The 18,626-nt window shown below is 44.5% G+C and overlaps 1 protein-coding gene across 12 annotated transcripts in view; it reads right to left on the bottom strand.

Moving 5' to 3' along the window:
• Positions 1 to 10,550, bottom strand: part of WNK2 (WNK lysine deficient protein kinase 2) — a 114,479-nt gene extending 103,929 nt beyond the window's left edge. For all 12 annotated transcript variants that reach the window (XM_074836747.1, XM_074836745.1, XM_074836744.1 and 9 more), the window contains exons 1-2: positions 10,291 to 10,550; positions 9,146 to 9,922 (exon numbers count right to left, since the gene is read on the bottom strand). In XM_074836747.1, coding sequence (XP_074692848.1) covers positions 9,146 to 9,895 — 750 coding nt within the window. In that variant the 5' untranslated portion in view covers positions 9,896 to 9,922; positions 10,291 to 10,550. The remainder of the gene's footprint in view (positions 1 to 9,145; positions 9,923 to 10,290) is intronic.
• Between the last annotated feature and the right edge of the window lie 8,076 nt (positions 10,551 to 18,626).

An 18,626-nucleotide genomic window follows, 5' to 3' on the forward strand; every position in this document is an offset into this window, starting at 1 on the left:
TCAACACAAACACTTATATGAAAGAAACAAAACAAGTTCAAATGCACATAACCATGGCAATTTTCCTTAATTAATCAGTAAAGCCTAGAACAAAACAAACCTATTCGGAATCTATTTTAATAGATGTAGGTATTACCAAATGTTTCAGCAGAGCGCTGCGTGGGCCTGCAGCAATAAGACAGTCACTGGAAATTTTGCGATTTCCCCCCACTCTTCTACACTGTTCTATTTTAACAGACAGAATTGATTCTGCTCAGTCAACCACCACAGCTGTATTAGCTCCAGCGAGTACAATGGGTCACTCGAAATGTTGCTCTAACTGAAAAAAATCCAGACAGCATCAGGAAAAGCAATGTTAAAAAGCTGCTTATTGTAGAAAAATCTGGAATAAACACCATAATTTTAATTCCTCAGGCACATGCCAGTGAAAAAGGAACATCCATTTCAGAAGCAGACAGGCAATTCCTGTCTTATACCACTTTGTTAAAATAAATACTCATTTCTCAATGTATCAAGTGACCAACTGTCATTTGTTCTTTTTAATAAAAACCTTATTTTATAGGATATAAGCAATGTTTGATTATTTAGCTAAAGAAAAAACCCTCCTTCATCTGTTCAGTCTTACTGGGTTTTAGGCAGTTTGAAGCACTTGAAATACACTGACAATGGCATTTGGACAAGCCCTGTTAATACAGGAACAGGCAAAACACAACATTACTGTGCTCGGTACAGAACCAGTTTATTAAGGCTCATACTTTGCTAAAAAGTTAATGGAAAAGGTAAAGTAGTTCCCCAAAGCATAAATATAGCTAGGAAAAAAAAAAAAGAGCCATCATCCATACAGATTTACATTCAAATTCTGAGTTAAGATGAAACAAAAAGCCTTTTAAGTCATTTTCAGGAGAGCTGGACTACAGCAGGACTTTCAGAATTTGAGAAAGAGGAATTGGTAGCTTTAGTAACCAACTACAGGACAGCTTTCCCCAGAAAAGCATTGCAAAAGATGGACTAGTGTGTAACAGAAACATGCCCATTTCCTTTTGGGTTTTAATTTGCTTAGAAAAAGCTAGAAATCAAAGCCATTTTAAGTTTACTTACCTACCAAAAATTACATTAAAATGTAAATTAACTTTGATAAGGTGCTGCTGAGACTCATAATAGGATCCAATACTACTTAAAGCATGTTTCATTTTCCTTTAAGAAGTCAGGAATGAAGATCAGATTGAATTCACAAAAATAGCCAAATAAGAAAAACCCCACAAATGTTATTTGAGCCTGCATTCTCCAATCTATTTTTCCTCAGAGTTCATGAATAAGTGTTTTGTATCCCTCTGTAGCAAACAACTGAAGAACAGATGGTATTAGGTCTTAAGTTACTGCTTCCCTGATAGTTTAAACAAGATGTATATTCCCATAATACAGCATTTCATTTTACCCATTACTCCCACTGCATACTTCACCAGCATATCATACAGCCGTTATACTGTATTAACACATTATAGCAAAATTATTTTCTAGTACATCACTTATGAAAATCTGACTGTGTACACTGTGACACCTAGTATGAATTAAAACGCATGTGCACTTATATGGAAGATTCTTCAGAAAGAGGGAAGAAATCCCATCAGCTCCAGAAATTAATTTATTTGGAATAACACTGTAGCCACATGTGGCATTAGACGGGCTATGGCGTGTTTAGTACAGGTAACAGTTTTTTTTAAAAAGCATTGTTGGGATGACTGAACTGAAAACCCAGGCATGTAAGACCATTCAAGCATGAGATGGAGCATCTTCCAAAAATAAAATTCAAGATGAGTACAACTATGACTTTACTTATTTTTTCTTTTTTAGATTGAACAGAAGGGCTATCACCACACACCACTAACTGTACATATTTGGAGCAAGCCAAGTCACTGTTAACAAACATGAGTCACTCTAGAAAGTTTTTGGTACACATTTATTGCCAGCTAATTTGGAACTCAGTCTTAAGATCACCAATCCGTATGGACAACTGGCTGGCAACTAAGATGCTTCCTAAGGCTTAGAGGTGTTCAGTGACATGTGACATCCTGCATCCACAACACAGGTGATCGCAGGAGACACAAGACAACAGGCAGGACTTGTGATCCCCTCCTTCTGCCAAATTCTCATTGTTTTTTCACATGGGCACGATCTGCAAGGAGAAAAGTCAGAGCAGCAGCTCAGGAGCTATACAGCAGTCAAGCTAATTCGGAAGGGACAGAAGTCCCAACAAGCAAGCTGTTTTGGATAAACATCAGGCCAAAAGGAGCTATGACTCGATTTCTTTGGAGGACAATGAGATTTTATTCAGGGATATGGGAAGCTGCTTATGGTTTGAAGATTAGCCCATTCCAGAGCCAGGGATCAATCTAACACATGAAACAGGCTCTATTTTGTGGTTTGTGTGGAAACTGGACTTAGAAAGATCTACAAATACTCTTAAGGAAGAAAAGAGAGGTATGGAGAATGAGGGTGTATGCCTTCCTTTTTACATACCAAACAGCTCATGGTCTTCAACTGACCAAAGCCTTTTTCTTACTTGCTCCACAGAAGTGAAATGGAGGCAAAGAAGAGCCAAGACTCTTCTCTCTCTAAATATAAAGAAAAATCATCACACCAGATCCAGCAGAGATTTGAAAGTATCTATCATCTTGCAGTTTTAGCGGCAGGTCCAGACTCACATAGAGGAGGCTGCAGCCGTTAATTGTTGCAGAGAATAGAACTGTAACACTCACTCCTGGCAGAAAGGTAGGCTTCTCACTGCAGAGCAGGCAGTAGGTGAGTTGGTTCCTCTGTTTCAGAGCTACATAGGAATAGCAAGAAGCTGGATGAAGGTTGTTTCTAGCTGACTTCTCAACGCCATGGAAAAAGCCCAACTTCCCCTTCCTTGCCCAGCCAGGTTTCCAGCAGACTGAAATCCCTGGGACAGCACCCACGTTCTCCAGTAGGTCAGTAACACTTCAGGGAAACAATGCATTTCCAGATGTAACCTCAATTTCACATGTACAAACTTAAACAAGATGAAAACGAGTTCTGCTTCTGCATGACCATTTCAGATAGTCTCCAAACACTATTTGCCTGACCCCCTCCTACTTCAGAGGAACGAAGCTGTCTCTTCCAACAGGAGTGCCAAGTGTCACACATCTCACGTGACATGCCTTTGGCTGCCCTTTGCTTATGCCCACAGGCTGTCTGGGTATAATGCATCCACACTTACCATATATTTATGTTTTCTGGCCAGTCAGACCTACCACCGAGCCTACTGAACATGCAAGTGAGTAATCAACAGCTATGTCATGGCAAGTCTAAAAACCAAACTTCCCCTGACCAGATAGTTGTAAGCAAGCTCTTCTCAGCACTCAAACCCAAGCCTACTACTCCAGTGGGGCTCCTGAGGCACAGGAGATTCATCACTACCTCCCTCCTTGACAATCCCTTCACACCTGATCCTTACAGTAGGGCCTCTACCCTCCATCTACCCACCAAAGAATCACTCTTTCCAACTTCTGCAGCACCTCTAATCTCCCAGAGCATGCAAAAACTCCAGTAACCAACAGCCCAACTGTTATTGTCACCCTTTTAGCACACCATTACCAGTGCCACTGAACTTTCTTCAGACCTGTTACACCCTAACCACAAAACAAGGCAGCAGACCATAAATGTAAGCACATTATACACACAAGTCAGACTGCATATCAAGTACAAACATTACTAAGACCACAGCTTGCAACATCAACCTTTTTCCCCTGTCAGCTGTGGACAAGAGATGACCAATGGGACCAGAAATATCCTTTACACCAAGTCCTGATTTTATTTTAAATCATTTCCTCTCACAACAACTCGATCCCACACATTTAGCATCAAGAGCTTAACCAGGATTAAAAGAGCATACACCCAACCTTCAGGCAAAATGTACTCAAAAGTAAAAGAAAGAAGTCTTTTTCGATTCAAAAGCAGAATCTGAAGTCTGACCCAGCTCTATTTCATTTACTGAATTTGAGAAGCAGTCTATTAATAGTTGACCACCATATCCCTATCCTGCTTCTCCATGCCAGGGCAACAGCTATACTAACAAACACCAGTGATACAGGCACATGCTTTCATATTGACACTGTAAAGCAGAGCTAAACCAATTTTTTAAATTTAAACAGAAGTCACTATCTCACGAATTAACTCAAAACAGAAAAAATTAATCTCAGTTAATTTAATATGAGCACAGAGCAATATCAGATTCAAGCTTTCAGATACAGTCTCCATCCTCTCTTCTCCCAAACAGATTTTGTAAATTATTCTGTTCATTTACACTACAAAGTTTACCCGGCCAATAAATTAACAGTGTTGATAGTAACCAGCGACTATTTCGACATCTGATGAATACTGCCAGACAACAAGGATGCTAAGAAAAGCCAAACTACCACATCAGTGAAAATCCTGAAGATGTTACCTTTCTCAGAAACAAATCCCCTGGATTCAGAGGCATAGGACATCCTCCTCCCTCCACATAATTTTGCCAGAAGTAACTTACCATCTACAGCAAAATGAACTTGCTTTAACATTGTCCATTTTACAGACTCCCACTCTTAACCATGCAAACGTGTCTGCTTACACAAAAACATCTGAGCCGTGGACCTTTGGTATCACTTTAAACAACTATCACAGATCTTCTAAGTGGACATGATTGAAAACACAGCTTAAGAGTTAAGAAAATAGTTGTAGGCATCATAGCCTTCTCTCAAACATCTCACACTCCCTTCCTCCACTCAAACTAGAAACTTTGTTTCAAGGAAAGATAATCAGCATTAGAAACAAAAATTAGCAAGTTCACATAGGTCTAGCGTTAATGATTTTATAGTGCCCTTTTTATTTACCTTGCATTAAAACAAAGTCTAATCTTATCTTGTACTTCTAGAATACTCACGCCATATTAAAATCAGCCAGCTATCAGCCAATCTGGATGAGCTTCTCATTTAAGGAATAAAAACTGAGATCAGGAAAATACATTATCTGTTCCCATATTAATACTACATATGAATCAAATGAAACAAGTGTTCAGAAATGTATCACATTTAGAACTTAATTTTCAGTTAAGATCTGTGTCCTCCAAAAATCTCAAACTCCTGAATATCTGAGCAACTTAAGACATCAGATGTACTTTAAATTTTCCCTTTGGTTCAGGCAGTTTGAAAAGTCTGGCAATGACATAAAAAGGAAAAAGTGCTATAGAACTATGAAGTAAAACACTTAAAGATTATTACGTTTTTCCCCTACAGAACTATACTACCAGAAGTTTGGCAGAAAAGCTGCAGGTACAGGGGACAAGAAATTTCCACCTTAGAGCACTATCTCCATTTGTGGTTGTTTTACTACTACAGATCCTTTGGCCATTTGGAAAATGCTGTCAGAGCTATTCTAATACCCTTGATTTCTAATTTCAGCTATATGGGTAGGGAAAGAGAATTGACCTCTGCCCATCCTTCACTCCTACATAGCTCCCCAGTGAAGAACAAGTCTTTCGCAACCAGTGGAAAAAGCCTGGCTTCCCTGCAGTGTTCACCAACAGGCATTTCTCATCTTCCCACCACAGGTACAGCAACAGCAGGATTAAACAGTCCATCCCTTCCACATTTTCAACAAAAAACTAAAATTATGTACAATCAAACAGAAGATTGGTATTCACAGTCCATGTGAGAACCATAAAGTCCAGTGAGGTTGTTGTACTTGAGATAGTACCAAGCTTGACTCTTCTGCAGTTTCCCTACATATTCCCAAAGGGAAATAGTCTGGGGATTTTGAAACCATTCATCTAACTAAAAAGATTACGTGGGTTGCCAGCAGTATATTGGCAAAAGCCTATATTCCTTATTCATGACTAACATTTTACTTAGGAATGCAACACAAATACTCTTATGCTGAAGCCTCACCACACAGCAATTGTACGTCACCAATTAAAATTAATTATAGCTGTTGAAAACCTTAGAATACAAACCTTTCCAAGCTGCAAGGGCATGCTAATCCTGCTCCAATACTTCAGTTTCAGGAAAGAACAATAAACTTATTTTCTAGCTAGAATTTGACTAAAGCCTTCACATCTTCAGGCAGGCCTAAACCCCAGATCTAGTTTGGTTAGCATTTGGATCCTACCCTAATCCAAGTCATGATTTCGGTTCTGAACCCTAAAGCCATCTTTTCAGTGAAATAAAACCACTGAACAAGAAGGGCTCACAAGGTCTTTGTACAGACGGACAAAAAAAAAGACACACAGACAACAGTACAACTGGACTGAAAAAAATGCTGAGCAAGGACAGAGGATTAATGCCTGCGTGGAACCTCAATACTGTTAGTTTTTAACTCTCCAGCTCTAAAAGTAACAAGCACAAGTGCATCTCCAGAAGAAAGAGAAAGTACAATTTATTGCAATTTTCCCCCCCAAAAAAGGCTTTAAGATTGATTTTGATGGTGTGAGACTGCAGAGGAAGTCATTTTGTCTTCAATAGCATGGTGATGATGGCTTCCACTGTCTTCTGCTATGTATATCTGAATATAGAATTTCTACAGAGAAAGAGACAAATGGGGCCATAGCTAACTGGCACAGCTTACATAAAAATTTTCAAAATGCCATGAATAAAGTGATTACTTGACAGCAGCCTCTGAATCTTTTCCAGTAAAACTCCCTAGCTGAATTGAGAGTACTCCACAAGTCATAAAGCCCAAGACAACACACAGCTATTCACACCTTTGGATAGTTTCCTTTAGGCAAACTCAGCCTAGAAGCACAGGCTTTAATCCCTTGGTGATTAAAGACTTTTGTCATTCAGTTAGACTTTCTCAATCCAGACCAAAGTACTGTCTTTCAAAAGTCACATACCATCTCGCATTACCTGGCCTCTGCCATCACCTCCAAACCTGCACAGCAAACAGACAGCAGAATCAGCAGCCCTCACCTATTTCTATAGATTCACACCGATTTCTCTAAAACAGTCAAACAATAAAGAGATTTCTTTCTACAATTAGAGGCCTAAAAAATTCTGTAGTAGTAAGATCTGATTTAAGCTGAAGCACACAGAATGGAAATTTAGGGGGAATTCGGGAATTACAGATGCTTTCTTTACATGCAGTCAGTTCAAGAATTCCTAAACAAGTGTAACTGGGAATAAGAAAACCAATCACCAGGTAAGCCTCATACTGCAATTTTCCCTTCCCAATCTCTTATGTGTAAACGACCCAAACACTGGAATTTTAATACACCGTGTTCTCCAATACATTTGGCAGTCTTCTGTAGTTAAAGCTATTCTGGTACAGAAAATATGTTGGAAATACATCTATTTCAATTCCCCTACTGGAGCATACCGAGAAAAATCTGGCAAGATGAATTCCCGAGCTGTGCAATCGCTTTGCAGTGGCAGAGCTGGCCTGCGCTGCTCGGACCGACAGCTGAACCTCGGCCTCTTCCTACGGACAAACGCTCCCTCCGACAGCATCTCCCTTATCCTGAAGGAATTTCAGGCTGCCGAAGCAAAAGCCTTATGCACTCAATTCCGTTTCAAGCAAAAGCCAGACAAAGACCAGGCCTGCTTGCAAGGCTCTCCTCACAGCAGCTCCTGCCTCACTCAACTCCCCTTTAAATTCCCCTGGCAATCCCACAGCTCTCCCCTCTTCCTGGAGCCCTCCAGGCCCCCTCCAGGCTGCGGGGTGTGGCAGGAGAGGGGTTAAACCCCTCACCACCAGCCCATCATGTCCTCCGCTCTGTGGCTGTACCTTGCCCAGCTGCTGTGGCTCTATTTTCTGCATCCCTGTCTAATAAAAGCCAGGGGAATGCACAATTAACATTGAAAAGTGCTCCCCATACTTCTTAAGGCAGTAGTGCTGCAGTGAATTATGATTATATTGTGCAATGAAATCATTAGGGAATAAAGATGTGGCTGTATGTCCAACCCCACCTATCCCAGGAAGCCAGGAATGATTTACAGATTGGGCCAACACTAAAAAAATAAACAAACATCAGGAGCTCAGGCTTACTATATCACATTATTTACATGCTATTCTCAAATATTCTCATAGGCCATAAAGATCAGTCAGCCAGTGGGAGTTTAAGAACCCCAAATTTTAATTATGAGTTAAATCTTCTAATTCCCAGCAAAATTACAGACTAACTCAGACTAAGTAGTAGCTCAAGAGAAAATAAAAACCTGTCTTTGGTTTTTCATAGATAGGTCTCATTCAAATGGATGCTAACAGAAATGAGGTAAGTAACAGAAGCTAAAAGGTTCACAGAGAAAAAAATTAAGCATATACTAGTGTCATTTTTACAGAAGAACATAAATATGACTAAAAGGGTAACAGCTATGTCCCAAACCAACAACAGTGTCCAAACCTTCACTCTTTAGATATTACTGTATGACTTCACTCTAAAGATCCTGAACTCAGATCTTTTATTTAAAATCTCCCTTTCGGAAGGTATTTAGATAGACAGGTCTTTGACTCAGCTGAAGCACTAGTTCATGATGCCTAAAAAAAAGGCAAGCACTCCAGTGCTTTCAGAGGTTTGATTCACAAGAAGTTGGTGACAGTCACAATTTCAGAGCAGGGGAAAGGGCAAGTCAGGGGGCAGCAGATCTTCAATCTTTATAAAAGCATAAAGCATAATGCATTTATATTCGTAGAAAAAGGAAGGTTCACTCCTGCAAACACACTCCAAGTGTCTTTTTAATATAGACCTGCTGCTCCACTCCTGCTAAATCAAGCTGCTGCTTTCTGAAGCACAGCCTGAAGCGGCAGGGGGTAGGGGGGGAAGAGAGGAGCTCCATTTAGTTCTTTGTGGCACGCTTTGTGCCTTCGGAGAGAGCAAGGTGGGACCTTTTCATGCAACACGACAGGTCCTATGTTAACACTGTTAGTGTCGGCACTCAGATCCCAGGGCCGAAAGGGTTAAGCCTGGGAGGAGTATACATAAGGTGGTAGATTAGGAGCCAATGAGAATATTGCGCTATAGTTAGACACTGGATACTAAGCAATGGTGACTATAAAGGCTGCTCAAAGCTGAGCTTCTGTGGATGACACCAGCATGTTGCCCTTGGCTCCTAGGCTTACAAAGCAGAAAAAACCCAAGAGGATCAGCTCGGCTTACCTGAAGTTCACACCACGCCACTTCCACCCACGTCTCCGTGTCCAGACCCTTATAGACCGTTTTGAAGGATCCCCTCCCGAGTTCAATATCAAACTTTAGGAACCTGCCATCCAGCGAGGTGGCAACCGCTTTCATATCAGCCTCCTCCTCGGGCTCCTCTTTCTTAGCCTTGCTCTGATCTTTGGAAACATCCGACGGCTCTTTCCTCTCCGCATCTTTGCCAGCTTCCTTCTGCTCTTCAGCCCCCCCGACGCTGCCGGGGGCTGGCGCTGCCTTCAGCTCGCCCGCAGGCTCAGCCCCCAGGCACACCTTCTCCCCGGCCCCGTGCCCTGCCTTCGCCCTCTCCGCAATTATCCTCCTGGTTTTAGGGAGCAGGATAATTTTCCTCTGATGCTCTGACTCGGGAAGGTCGAAAGCAGGTTCCTCCTGGTCCGAGTCCACCACGCTCCTCCGCAGGAACCGCTGATGGACCAGTTTGGGGTCCCTGGAGCAGGGGGCGCGGAGCGGCGGGGCCGGGGCTCCCGGCACTGCGGCCCCGCTCCTCCTGCCGCCGGCGGGTCCATCCATATTCATGCTCGGCTCCGCAGCCGGGGGAGCGCCGGGCTCGGCAGTCGCTGGAAACCCGCCACGGCCGCCTCCTCCTCTGCCTCCCCGCCGAGGTGCCGATCTGGCATCGCCCCCAGTTTCCATGAGGTCTGAGGTTTCAGCGCCTGCCGCCGCCCCCGGGCTGGGGAAGTCACCGTGGTCCATGCCCGCGCCGAGCCGCCGCGCCGCCACCTGCGAGGGGCAAAGGCAGAGCGCAGCGCCCTGACGCACCCGCACACCGCTCCCCGCCGAGCCGCGGCCACCTCCGACCCGGGGCGAGCGCCGGCGCGGCGCTACCGCGGGCAGAGCCGCAACCGGGGCTTCGAGACGGGAGGGCTGCGGCGAGCCGAGCCGGGCCGAGCCGAGCCGCAGCCGCCCTGCCCGCCGCCCCCCCCCCCGGCTCCCTCCCTCTCTCCCTCCCTCCCCGCCCGGGCAGCCCCGCGGGGCCAGCGGCGGCGGGGGCCGGGAGCGCCGGGCAGCCCCGGGCTCAGGTGTGCGGCGGGGCCGCCTCACCTGCCGCGGGGCCGCGCACAAAGGCGCGGCGGAGCCGCTCGACTTACGTGCGGAGCAGGGGGCTGCCGTCCTCAGCGCCATGGACGGGGATGAGAAGGGCGGCGGGGAGAAGGGGCGGGTACAGCCGTGCGTGCGCCCGCCCGGGTGTGCGCGCCGCGGAGAGGGAGCCCGGAGAGCCGGCTGCCGGCAGCGGGGCTCCGCGGCCCGCCCCTGCGCGCTGCAGCACGCCCCTGCCCGCAGTGCCGGCCTCCCCGCGGCGAGCCGCTCCGCTCCGGCGGCTCAGGGTGCGCCCCTGCCCGCGGCGAGCCCTGCGGCAGCCGCCGCCGCCCCCCGCCCCGGCCCCGCTCCCCCGCCCCCGCCCCGCCGCCGCCGCGGCGCTTTTGTCAATGGGAAGCGCTCCCCGGCGAGCGCCCCATTTAAGGCACCGGCGCTCGGCGGCCGCCAATGAGGCTGCGGAGGGCGGCCCCCCCCGGCCCGCCCCCCCCTCCCGCCGCCGCCGCCGCCGCCGCCGCCGCCGCCGCCGCCGCCGGAGACAATGGGAGGGTCCCTGGGCCCCGCCACCGCCTCGCCCCGCGGCGCGGGCGGGGGCCGGGAGCGGCGGGAGGGGCCCCGGGGGGCGCGTCCGCCTCCCGCGGGCAGGTGCCCCCGCACCGCCCCTCCCGGGGGCACCTTGCTGCGGGCGCGGCGCGGCGCGGTGCGGTGCGGTGCGGTGCGGGGCCCGGCCACAGCCCGCGGCTCCATCTGCTCGCCCCGTTCGCGCACGGCGAGGAGGTGCCTGCGCCAGGCAGCCGGTTGTTCTCGGGTCTAATTAAAAGGAAGGTCACTTAGAAGAAACCAGATCTTCTCCCTACTCGCCGTTTTTCAGAATCCTTCAAACGTGAAACGCGGACACGGAACGGCTCACGCGCGACACTGGGTGACACAATACAGCACCCTGCGTCTGAACACAGTCTGCCACACGGATCTGGGTCTTCCTTTGTTTGGGTCTCTTTTCGCCATCCCTAGCAGTTCATGAGTGCCTCTGTGAATCCTGACCTCGTGGCTCGGTAGGACTGACCCTGGCCGTTAGGGCAGACCGGGGGGAACTGGGACCTGAGGACCAAGCTGTGCCTCTCCGCGGGTTCGGCCGGAGACACGGGGCACTGGCTTTGCTAAAGGCGGCGCCCATCAACAGCTGTGACATTTCTGCTCTGTAAATTCATGAAAGGACTCTGGTCTCCACTATTGTCAAGCTCGTTTTCTTAAGTATTAGGTTCATACAAACATACCATATGTTTTGGTAATTAAAATTTAACTAAATTAAAAAAAAAAAAAAAAAGAGAGAAGGTTTACCAAGTAATTATTCCCCAAGATTTCTGAAGGAAAGGAAGTTGACTGCCAGGCAACCATAATTACTTTTGCTTTTAATTAATTCATTTTTCGTTAAGGACGATTAAAAAAAAACCCTTTAAAAATAAGAAAACAGGTGGTGATTTTAAATAGAATCTCTGATGTTTCAATTTTAGAAAACATGGTTGAGGACTAATAATTCAGCATTATGGATACATTAGATCTTTCAGTGGTTTGTTTTTCGAAGTGTTCAAATATATATGATATTTCTAGGACTTGCAATTGTGGCATAAAACACAAGTTTGCATGATGTATAGAAATACAGAATTACCTACCATTGGCTTTGTATGCTGGGCTCCTCTTACACCACAGACAGAGGTTTAATAAGCAGAAGTTAAAATGAATAAAGAAGTTAAAATGAATAAAATGAAGTTACCAAGAGAAACGCAGGGAAGGTTAAGAGCTCTGGCACCTTCTCCTAGTTATTACATAAACTTGACCTAGAACTCTCTTCCCAGCTAGAGAAATTCCCACCACCACGTATAAAAAAAGACAAGATTCAGGCTAATGAGATGACTAGAAGTGGCAGGCAACATTTTACTCAGCAAGTGGACAGAAGAAAATGGGGAATGTTCTACAGCCAACCAAATACCAAAACCCGAAACCCTCAATCGAGAAAAATAGGGGGGAAAAAAAGAGCCTTGATTCCCCCATTTGCCAGGAGGGAAGGCTTGGAGGAAGGCAAGCATGTATACCTTCCCAGGTGAGGACAGCATCAAAGCAGCCTCATGAGGCCACACAGGCACCGCTGAGCTGCACTGGCGACTCCTGACCAGTCCTCAGCACTGGGCAGGCGAAGCAAGAGCATCCTCACACCAGCTTTCTCATGGCTGAGTTTCCTCTGGTGTGCTGTCCGATGCTGACGTGGTGCCTAGTGCTCTTCCCGTGTCCTTTTGGCTACTGAAAGCATAATTTGCATGTCACAAACTTAATTGTGATCCACTATCAAGTGCTCTGAATCTGTTTACATGGATGATTTTTAATAGTGCTTCAACGGAAAGAGAAAGCTTTGTCACACTCCTGCTGTTTGACATTTTCCATGCTGCCATACATTCATTCAACATCCTCAACCTTGGGCAGCAGCCTGGCAGCATGTGGCAATGTGCAGCACCAAGAGGGCCAGGGACCAGGACAGCACACTAGCCATGTTACTGTACAGAGCAACGTCTTTGAGTGTAAGCAGCTCTGAACTGGTGCATAGTCTGACCCAGTGCTCTGTGGCAGCTGACAATGGCCTTTCCCAGCAGAATGATGCTCCCTAGCAGGCCGAGAAACCTTCGTTGGCCTTCAGGAGCTGCCCACGTGTCAGTGACCACAATGGACACGGCAGCTGGAGAGATGTTCAGCAGTTCTCAGTTCTCTAGTGGTCTCTGACTGAGCAGTCCCCCAGACAACTTGCCATTCCCGTGTGCACCCCTGCTCAGCAAGGAGAGCCACACATAGTGGACTTTAAGGAAACCCAAAGGTAAAGACACACACTCTTCACTTCTTCATCTAGCCACAGACCCCTCAGCCAATGTGAACAGAGCCCCACAAGCTATTTTATTGGGTTTCCTCTACCCGCCTCAATTTACCCAGAGCAGAAACACGTTATTGATTCTTCTGCTGTCTTGATTTCAGCTCTGTGCGAGGCAGCAGACAGATAGTATGCTATATTACCGAATACAGCATACTGATTAGTATGCTTTGTTACCAAGGGGCATAGAAAAAGATAAATGGTTACAGTTTTCCTGATTGTTAGAGCATCACCAGCGCAAGCTGGAAGTAGGTTCACCCCCGAGAGCATGCTGGTATGCAGGTGGGATTGTAAATTATAACACGCTTCAACAAAAAGGTAGTACCTCAGGCAGGGCAACCTTAATCAAGCCTTTGACTTGGAGAACTGTTCTTTGTACGTATGAACACCAAACTGTTCATCTCCATGGATGAAATTCTCTCTCCATGCAAGAAGCTGAATGAGCCACACATCGCCCCCGGAGCACAGATGGGTATTTCCACTTGACAAGCAGATTAACACCGTTCTGTCTGTGACTCCCCTCACCGCTCCGCTGACTGATGTCAGGAACAGTCAGACACTAAGCAACACAGAGCAGGACAGCTTGTCCGACTTAATAGCTAGTGTTATTTTTAAAAGGGAGAAAAATAACCATTTTCTCCTAATAACAGTCATTATTTTCTTTCCGTATTTGTTAGTTTTGAGTGAGGAAGTTAAGTCCAGTTCTCCATGCTAACAGCTTGACTTTCAGGTTCTCAGATACTGAGAAATTTTTTATTTGTTTAAAAGAAATGTTTGCAGGGGACTGTGGAAGCATTTATGTTGGTCTCCAGTTTTCTATTAGCTTGGTTTTTATGTAATTTATAACTTGATTAAAAACATGTCAAATACCTATTAAGAGCTACTTCCAGTTGCACTGAGGGTGTTCTCTTATCACTGCAGATGTGCTACTGGCCCTAATGTAGTGTTATATAATAATCATGTTTTATTTAAAAGAACAATAATAATAATAATAATAATAATTTCTAAACCCAGTTTCACAATATATTCTCAGTTAGGTCATCTGTATTATGTTCTAAGTATTTGTTTATAGATAAAATAGTTCAAGTCATCGAGTTAATATGAGCTTACAGAAAATGTGTAAAAAAGCATCTCTGTATGACGAAATGACAAATGCTGCTGGCAAGCTCACCTAGCAGGTACAGCGAGCCAGGCAGCAAGTGGTGGGGAAGATGTGCATCACCCACCTCAGGAGGGGATAAACTCCAGATATCTTTGTCTGCCCTCAGGTATGACACTGGTACAATATATTGTTTTAACACTCGTGACAACCTTAAACTCAGAAAATATTCTGTGTTCCTACGATTTTAATAGGAGCTTATACAGCCCATAACAATATGCCATAACATTACCTCTCAGGTTCCTTAAAATAAACAAACTTAATGGTGCTGCAAAGAAGTTAATGGACAGTCTCTTCATTGCTTTATGGATTTATTGAGGTGTATTCCCTGCTCCCCTGCCCAAGAAAGAGCTCTGCCCCAGGGAGCTGTGTTCAGGCCTCCCTGAAGGGCAGCTGAGTCAGCAAAGTGAGTGCACACAGTTATTTTGCATTTCTTTATCATCTCTCCATGCCAATTCGTGAAGGTGAGGTTTATTTTTTAGACAGGCAGGCTATCACCTTTCCCACCCCAAATCTGACTGATGATTAATAATTGTTTTAGAATTACTGCGTAATTCAAAAGTTTGTATTTAATTATTTATCTGCTCTTATTTGCCAGGAAATGATGGCTTTGAGCCTGCAATAAACTCAAATGAACTACCCAATTAATTTCCCAATGCTTCTGTGTGGCCATGAGGATTGCAAGAGTTCAGACAGCACATGGGTATTTTTAAAACCTCTCTCCTTGTGCCATTTTCTGCTATGATCCCTGCAGTACCTTTCTAATGGAAATAAAATAGATGGATAGAGCAAAGTAAGGATTAGAGCAAAATAAGGAACAGCATCAATGAGTAAAATGTGGCACAGTTAGGACTTTCCAAAATGTTCATGTTTATGTGGAGCAAGTCAATAGCCTTTCCTTTTTTTTTTTAAGCATGAAGCTTTATTTTATCAAAGAGCCCATCTAACATATCGTATTGCAAAATAGGCAGATTCAAGACATAAGGACAATGCCATTATTCCTCCTAACACGAAAGACAGGACATAAGTTCTTCTAAGTTTAATAAGAACGTCTGCTGATCTTGACTCTATGCAATGCTGTTTGTTGAACTTAGCTCTTTGATCCTGTTTTTTCTTAGCAATTACAGAAGTGATGAGAGCATATAACCTTAGCACAAAAACCTCCCTTCTTTCAAGTAACTAGGTTCATTTTACAAAGTAAAGAGTAAGAACCAGCACTGTGGTTTGAGGATTGCATCCATTCGTCTGACTGGTTCCAGCGACTCTGAACACACCGCTATGATCAACGGTCAAAAGTCAGATGTACATCTACTACATCATTAACTTGAACTAAAACCAATATTTGCAAAAGCAAACCACATAAGTAAGTAATATAGAGACTATGTCACACACAAATGAAAACAAAACACCTGAAGGATCAACGCCTATGCTCCAAACAGCCTTCATCTTCCACCATCTGCAGGAGAAGTCTCCTATTTAGCATGCTGACACTTCACTTTTAAATACTTTTAAGTAAGTAGTATACACCATTGACTTCCCGAGAGGTGTCACCACGCAGACACACAGAGCTCCAAGCCTGTTTAAGGAGTCACAAGAAGGACAAGGAGCTTTCCACATTCCCAAGGTGACTGAGGTACATGACGTCCGGCCTTTCAGTCTGGTCTGCTGGAGTGCTATGGGATCATTAGAAAATAGGCAATATGATCTGGATAGGAGAGGTCCATCAATGGAAACAGTGCATGAACAATGAGCGTTGACTACACAAGAGAGGTGGCCATGCGTACAATGAGTGTCATCACATACAGTCATATGTAGTGGCTTAGCATAACCTTGATCTCCCCTCTGCTACCTCCCCTGTAAACATCTGAAAAAGTCCATTTAAGCTGCACCATCCTTCTGGGCAAAATTACTTGCACTGCTTTTATCTTGTAGTAAGTACTACTGGACAGGCACTGAACACTAGCCACTGCTGCACGTGTGTTACAGAGAGTTACAGTGAGCTCTGGATTGCTTTTAGAGCTCTTAACAGAATTTTCTCTTACTCTCATCCCTTGTAAAACGCCACACCAGAAGAACATTGATATACTACCAGTTTTCAGTATTTGATAAATATGTATGGTACATTGTTATGTCAAAAATTTCCTTCTCATCTGTCAGTCGAACACAATGAAAAAGAATTTGGGCAATACCACCGTGAAAAGAAGCTGCAGTTCCTCAGAGGAAGCCAGAAAAGCCATTGACGCTCCTAAGCCGCCTACACAGGAAGACACCTAAGACTGCAGACAACAGATTTCAGGACTGAATCCTCTGTTCTTTTTCCCCCTCTTCCCTGACAACAGCAAAGAGACTGCGTATGAAACCTTTATTTCTCACGACTCTGCTTAGACAGAATGCTAAATCCCACATTAGAAAGGATTTAGGAAGAATCGTTGAGACCTGTTAGTTACAACATACCTACAAAAATAAAATCCACAGATCTCGCTTTGGGTACCAAATTCCAAGGCCTGAAGTTCAGATTCAGAAGTCAATATTCAGTACCCTCAAAACACCAGATAGCATTCCTCTGACAATATTATTTCTTCGATAATTTAGAATAAAGGAAGTATTAGGTGGACATTCAAAATCAGGACTCAGTAAGATTTGTAGAGCAACTAATTTGATTTAACAACAGATAGTTCAGATGATAACAGAGTCAAATTGGTGTAATATCCTGAATTTCCGGATAGGCTCTGAGCACAAGTGTTTTCACAGAGCATATAATTAGCTGAGGTCCCAATTCTGGTTTTATTGACCTGACTAGCTATTGATTTAAATGAAGGCAGGACCAGTGTGTGATATAATCATTTCCCTATTTAACTGTTGATCAGGTCACTGTTTGCATGCTTGTTGAGGGAAAGCATACATTCCCAAATATATGAACTCTTTCACCCAGATACATCTACACATTCCCAAAATTCTGCAAGGGAAAATAATATTTAAAATTTAAAACATTATTTTACATCTGAAAAATAAACCAAACATGACATAATTCCACCCATCTCTCATCCTGTATATCATAAATACCAAGACCCTAAGCCTGTGTTTTAACTTGTTCTTTAAAAAATTAAAACAACATATATTTTATTGCTTTCAAGAGGAGAAGGGATGATTACCAAATTCATTAGCAGCTAGGAATCAGCATCTTGTTTGTTAGAACTTACGGTACACTTTTGGGTTTGCTTCCTCAGTAGGGATCTGGTCCATTTTCAAGACACACTGACAAGTTATTGTGTAATCAAACAGTAAGTTTTCAAAACGATGTATGTGATAGCCAAAATCACTAAGCTCCACCAAGTGGCATAAGAGGGAAGGTGTTACCATTAACGTCTGTGTGTTGGAATGGTTTCAAGGGCGATTGCCATCTCCCTTTACCCTGCCATAATTAAGTATGCAGCTACTTTTGTTCTCTAACTCATACACGGAATATGAGTAGGGCATTGGCAGAAAGATGCCCTGCAATGTAATTATTATTCATATAATATTCAGCTCATGATCCAGCAGTACAGGTTTACTCATCCATCCCACTGGCCGTGAGGTTCGTTGTGCAAGGGTGACACTCCTGTGTAACTATTTGCAGAATCAGTGCCTCTGTGAACGTACACAGCTGGGACACAAACATCTGGTGTTACTCATTTCTATTCCAGCAGTGTATCAGGCAGGACATGCACGGCGTTGTCAGCACAGAAATATAGCTCCTGCCCTGAGAGGTTTCCAGCCATTAAATTAACCCATATCCCTTGATGAAAACACCAGAAAAAGTGGATAGCATGCTAGAGAAGCTAACAAAGACAACAGCATACTGCAAGCATGGACAGCCTTGATCCTCGAAGGAGGAACACCTTCAGAAGCCCTACTCCATCCTGCAGGTCCAGAGTGCCTTTTCCACTCTGTTTTTACTAGACAGGACTTAAGTTATGATTGAGTCCAAAAGCTTGTCTGCTTTTTCTGGCTGTATCAGCTGATGTGACAAAGCCTATCATCTTCTATCATCTTCCCCCAGGAAGAAAGCCTCCATTGCACAGAACTCCAAGGATGTTACTTCTAGGTTCATTTAGCATGGTGTTTTCTTCTCTCAGAATTGCAGTCCTCCCCCCAAGCAAAATTTCCTGTGTTCTGGAGGGGCCAGACAGAAAGGCAGATCTCTCTGTTCTCATTGCCACACGTGAAGAGATTGAGGCTGAACATGGTATGGGAAAGCCCCAATACCCTGGGACATGTCACACAGTGACATTAATAATAAAAGTCCTTTAAAACTACTTATAATACTCTTATCGGTAGTG

This window comes from Strix aluco, chromosome 11 (assembly GCF_031877795.1).
Source record: "Strix aluco isolate bStrAlu1 chromosome 11, bStrAlu1.hap1, whole genome shotgun sequence".
Classification (NCBI taxonomy): Eukaryota; Metazoa; Chordata; class Aves; order Strigiformes; family Strigidae; genus Strix; species Strix aluco.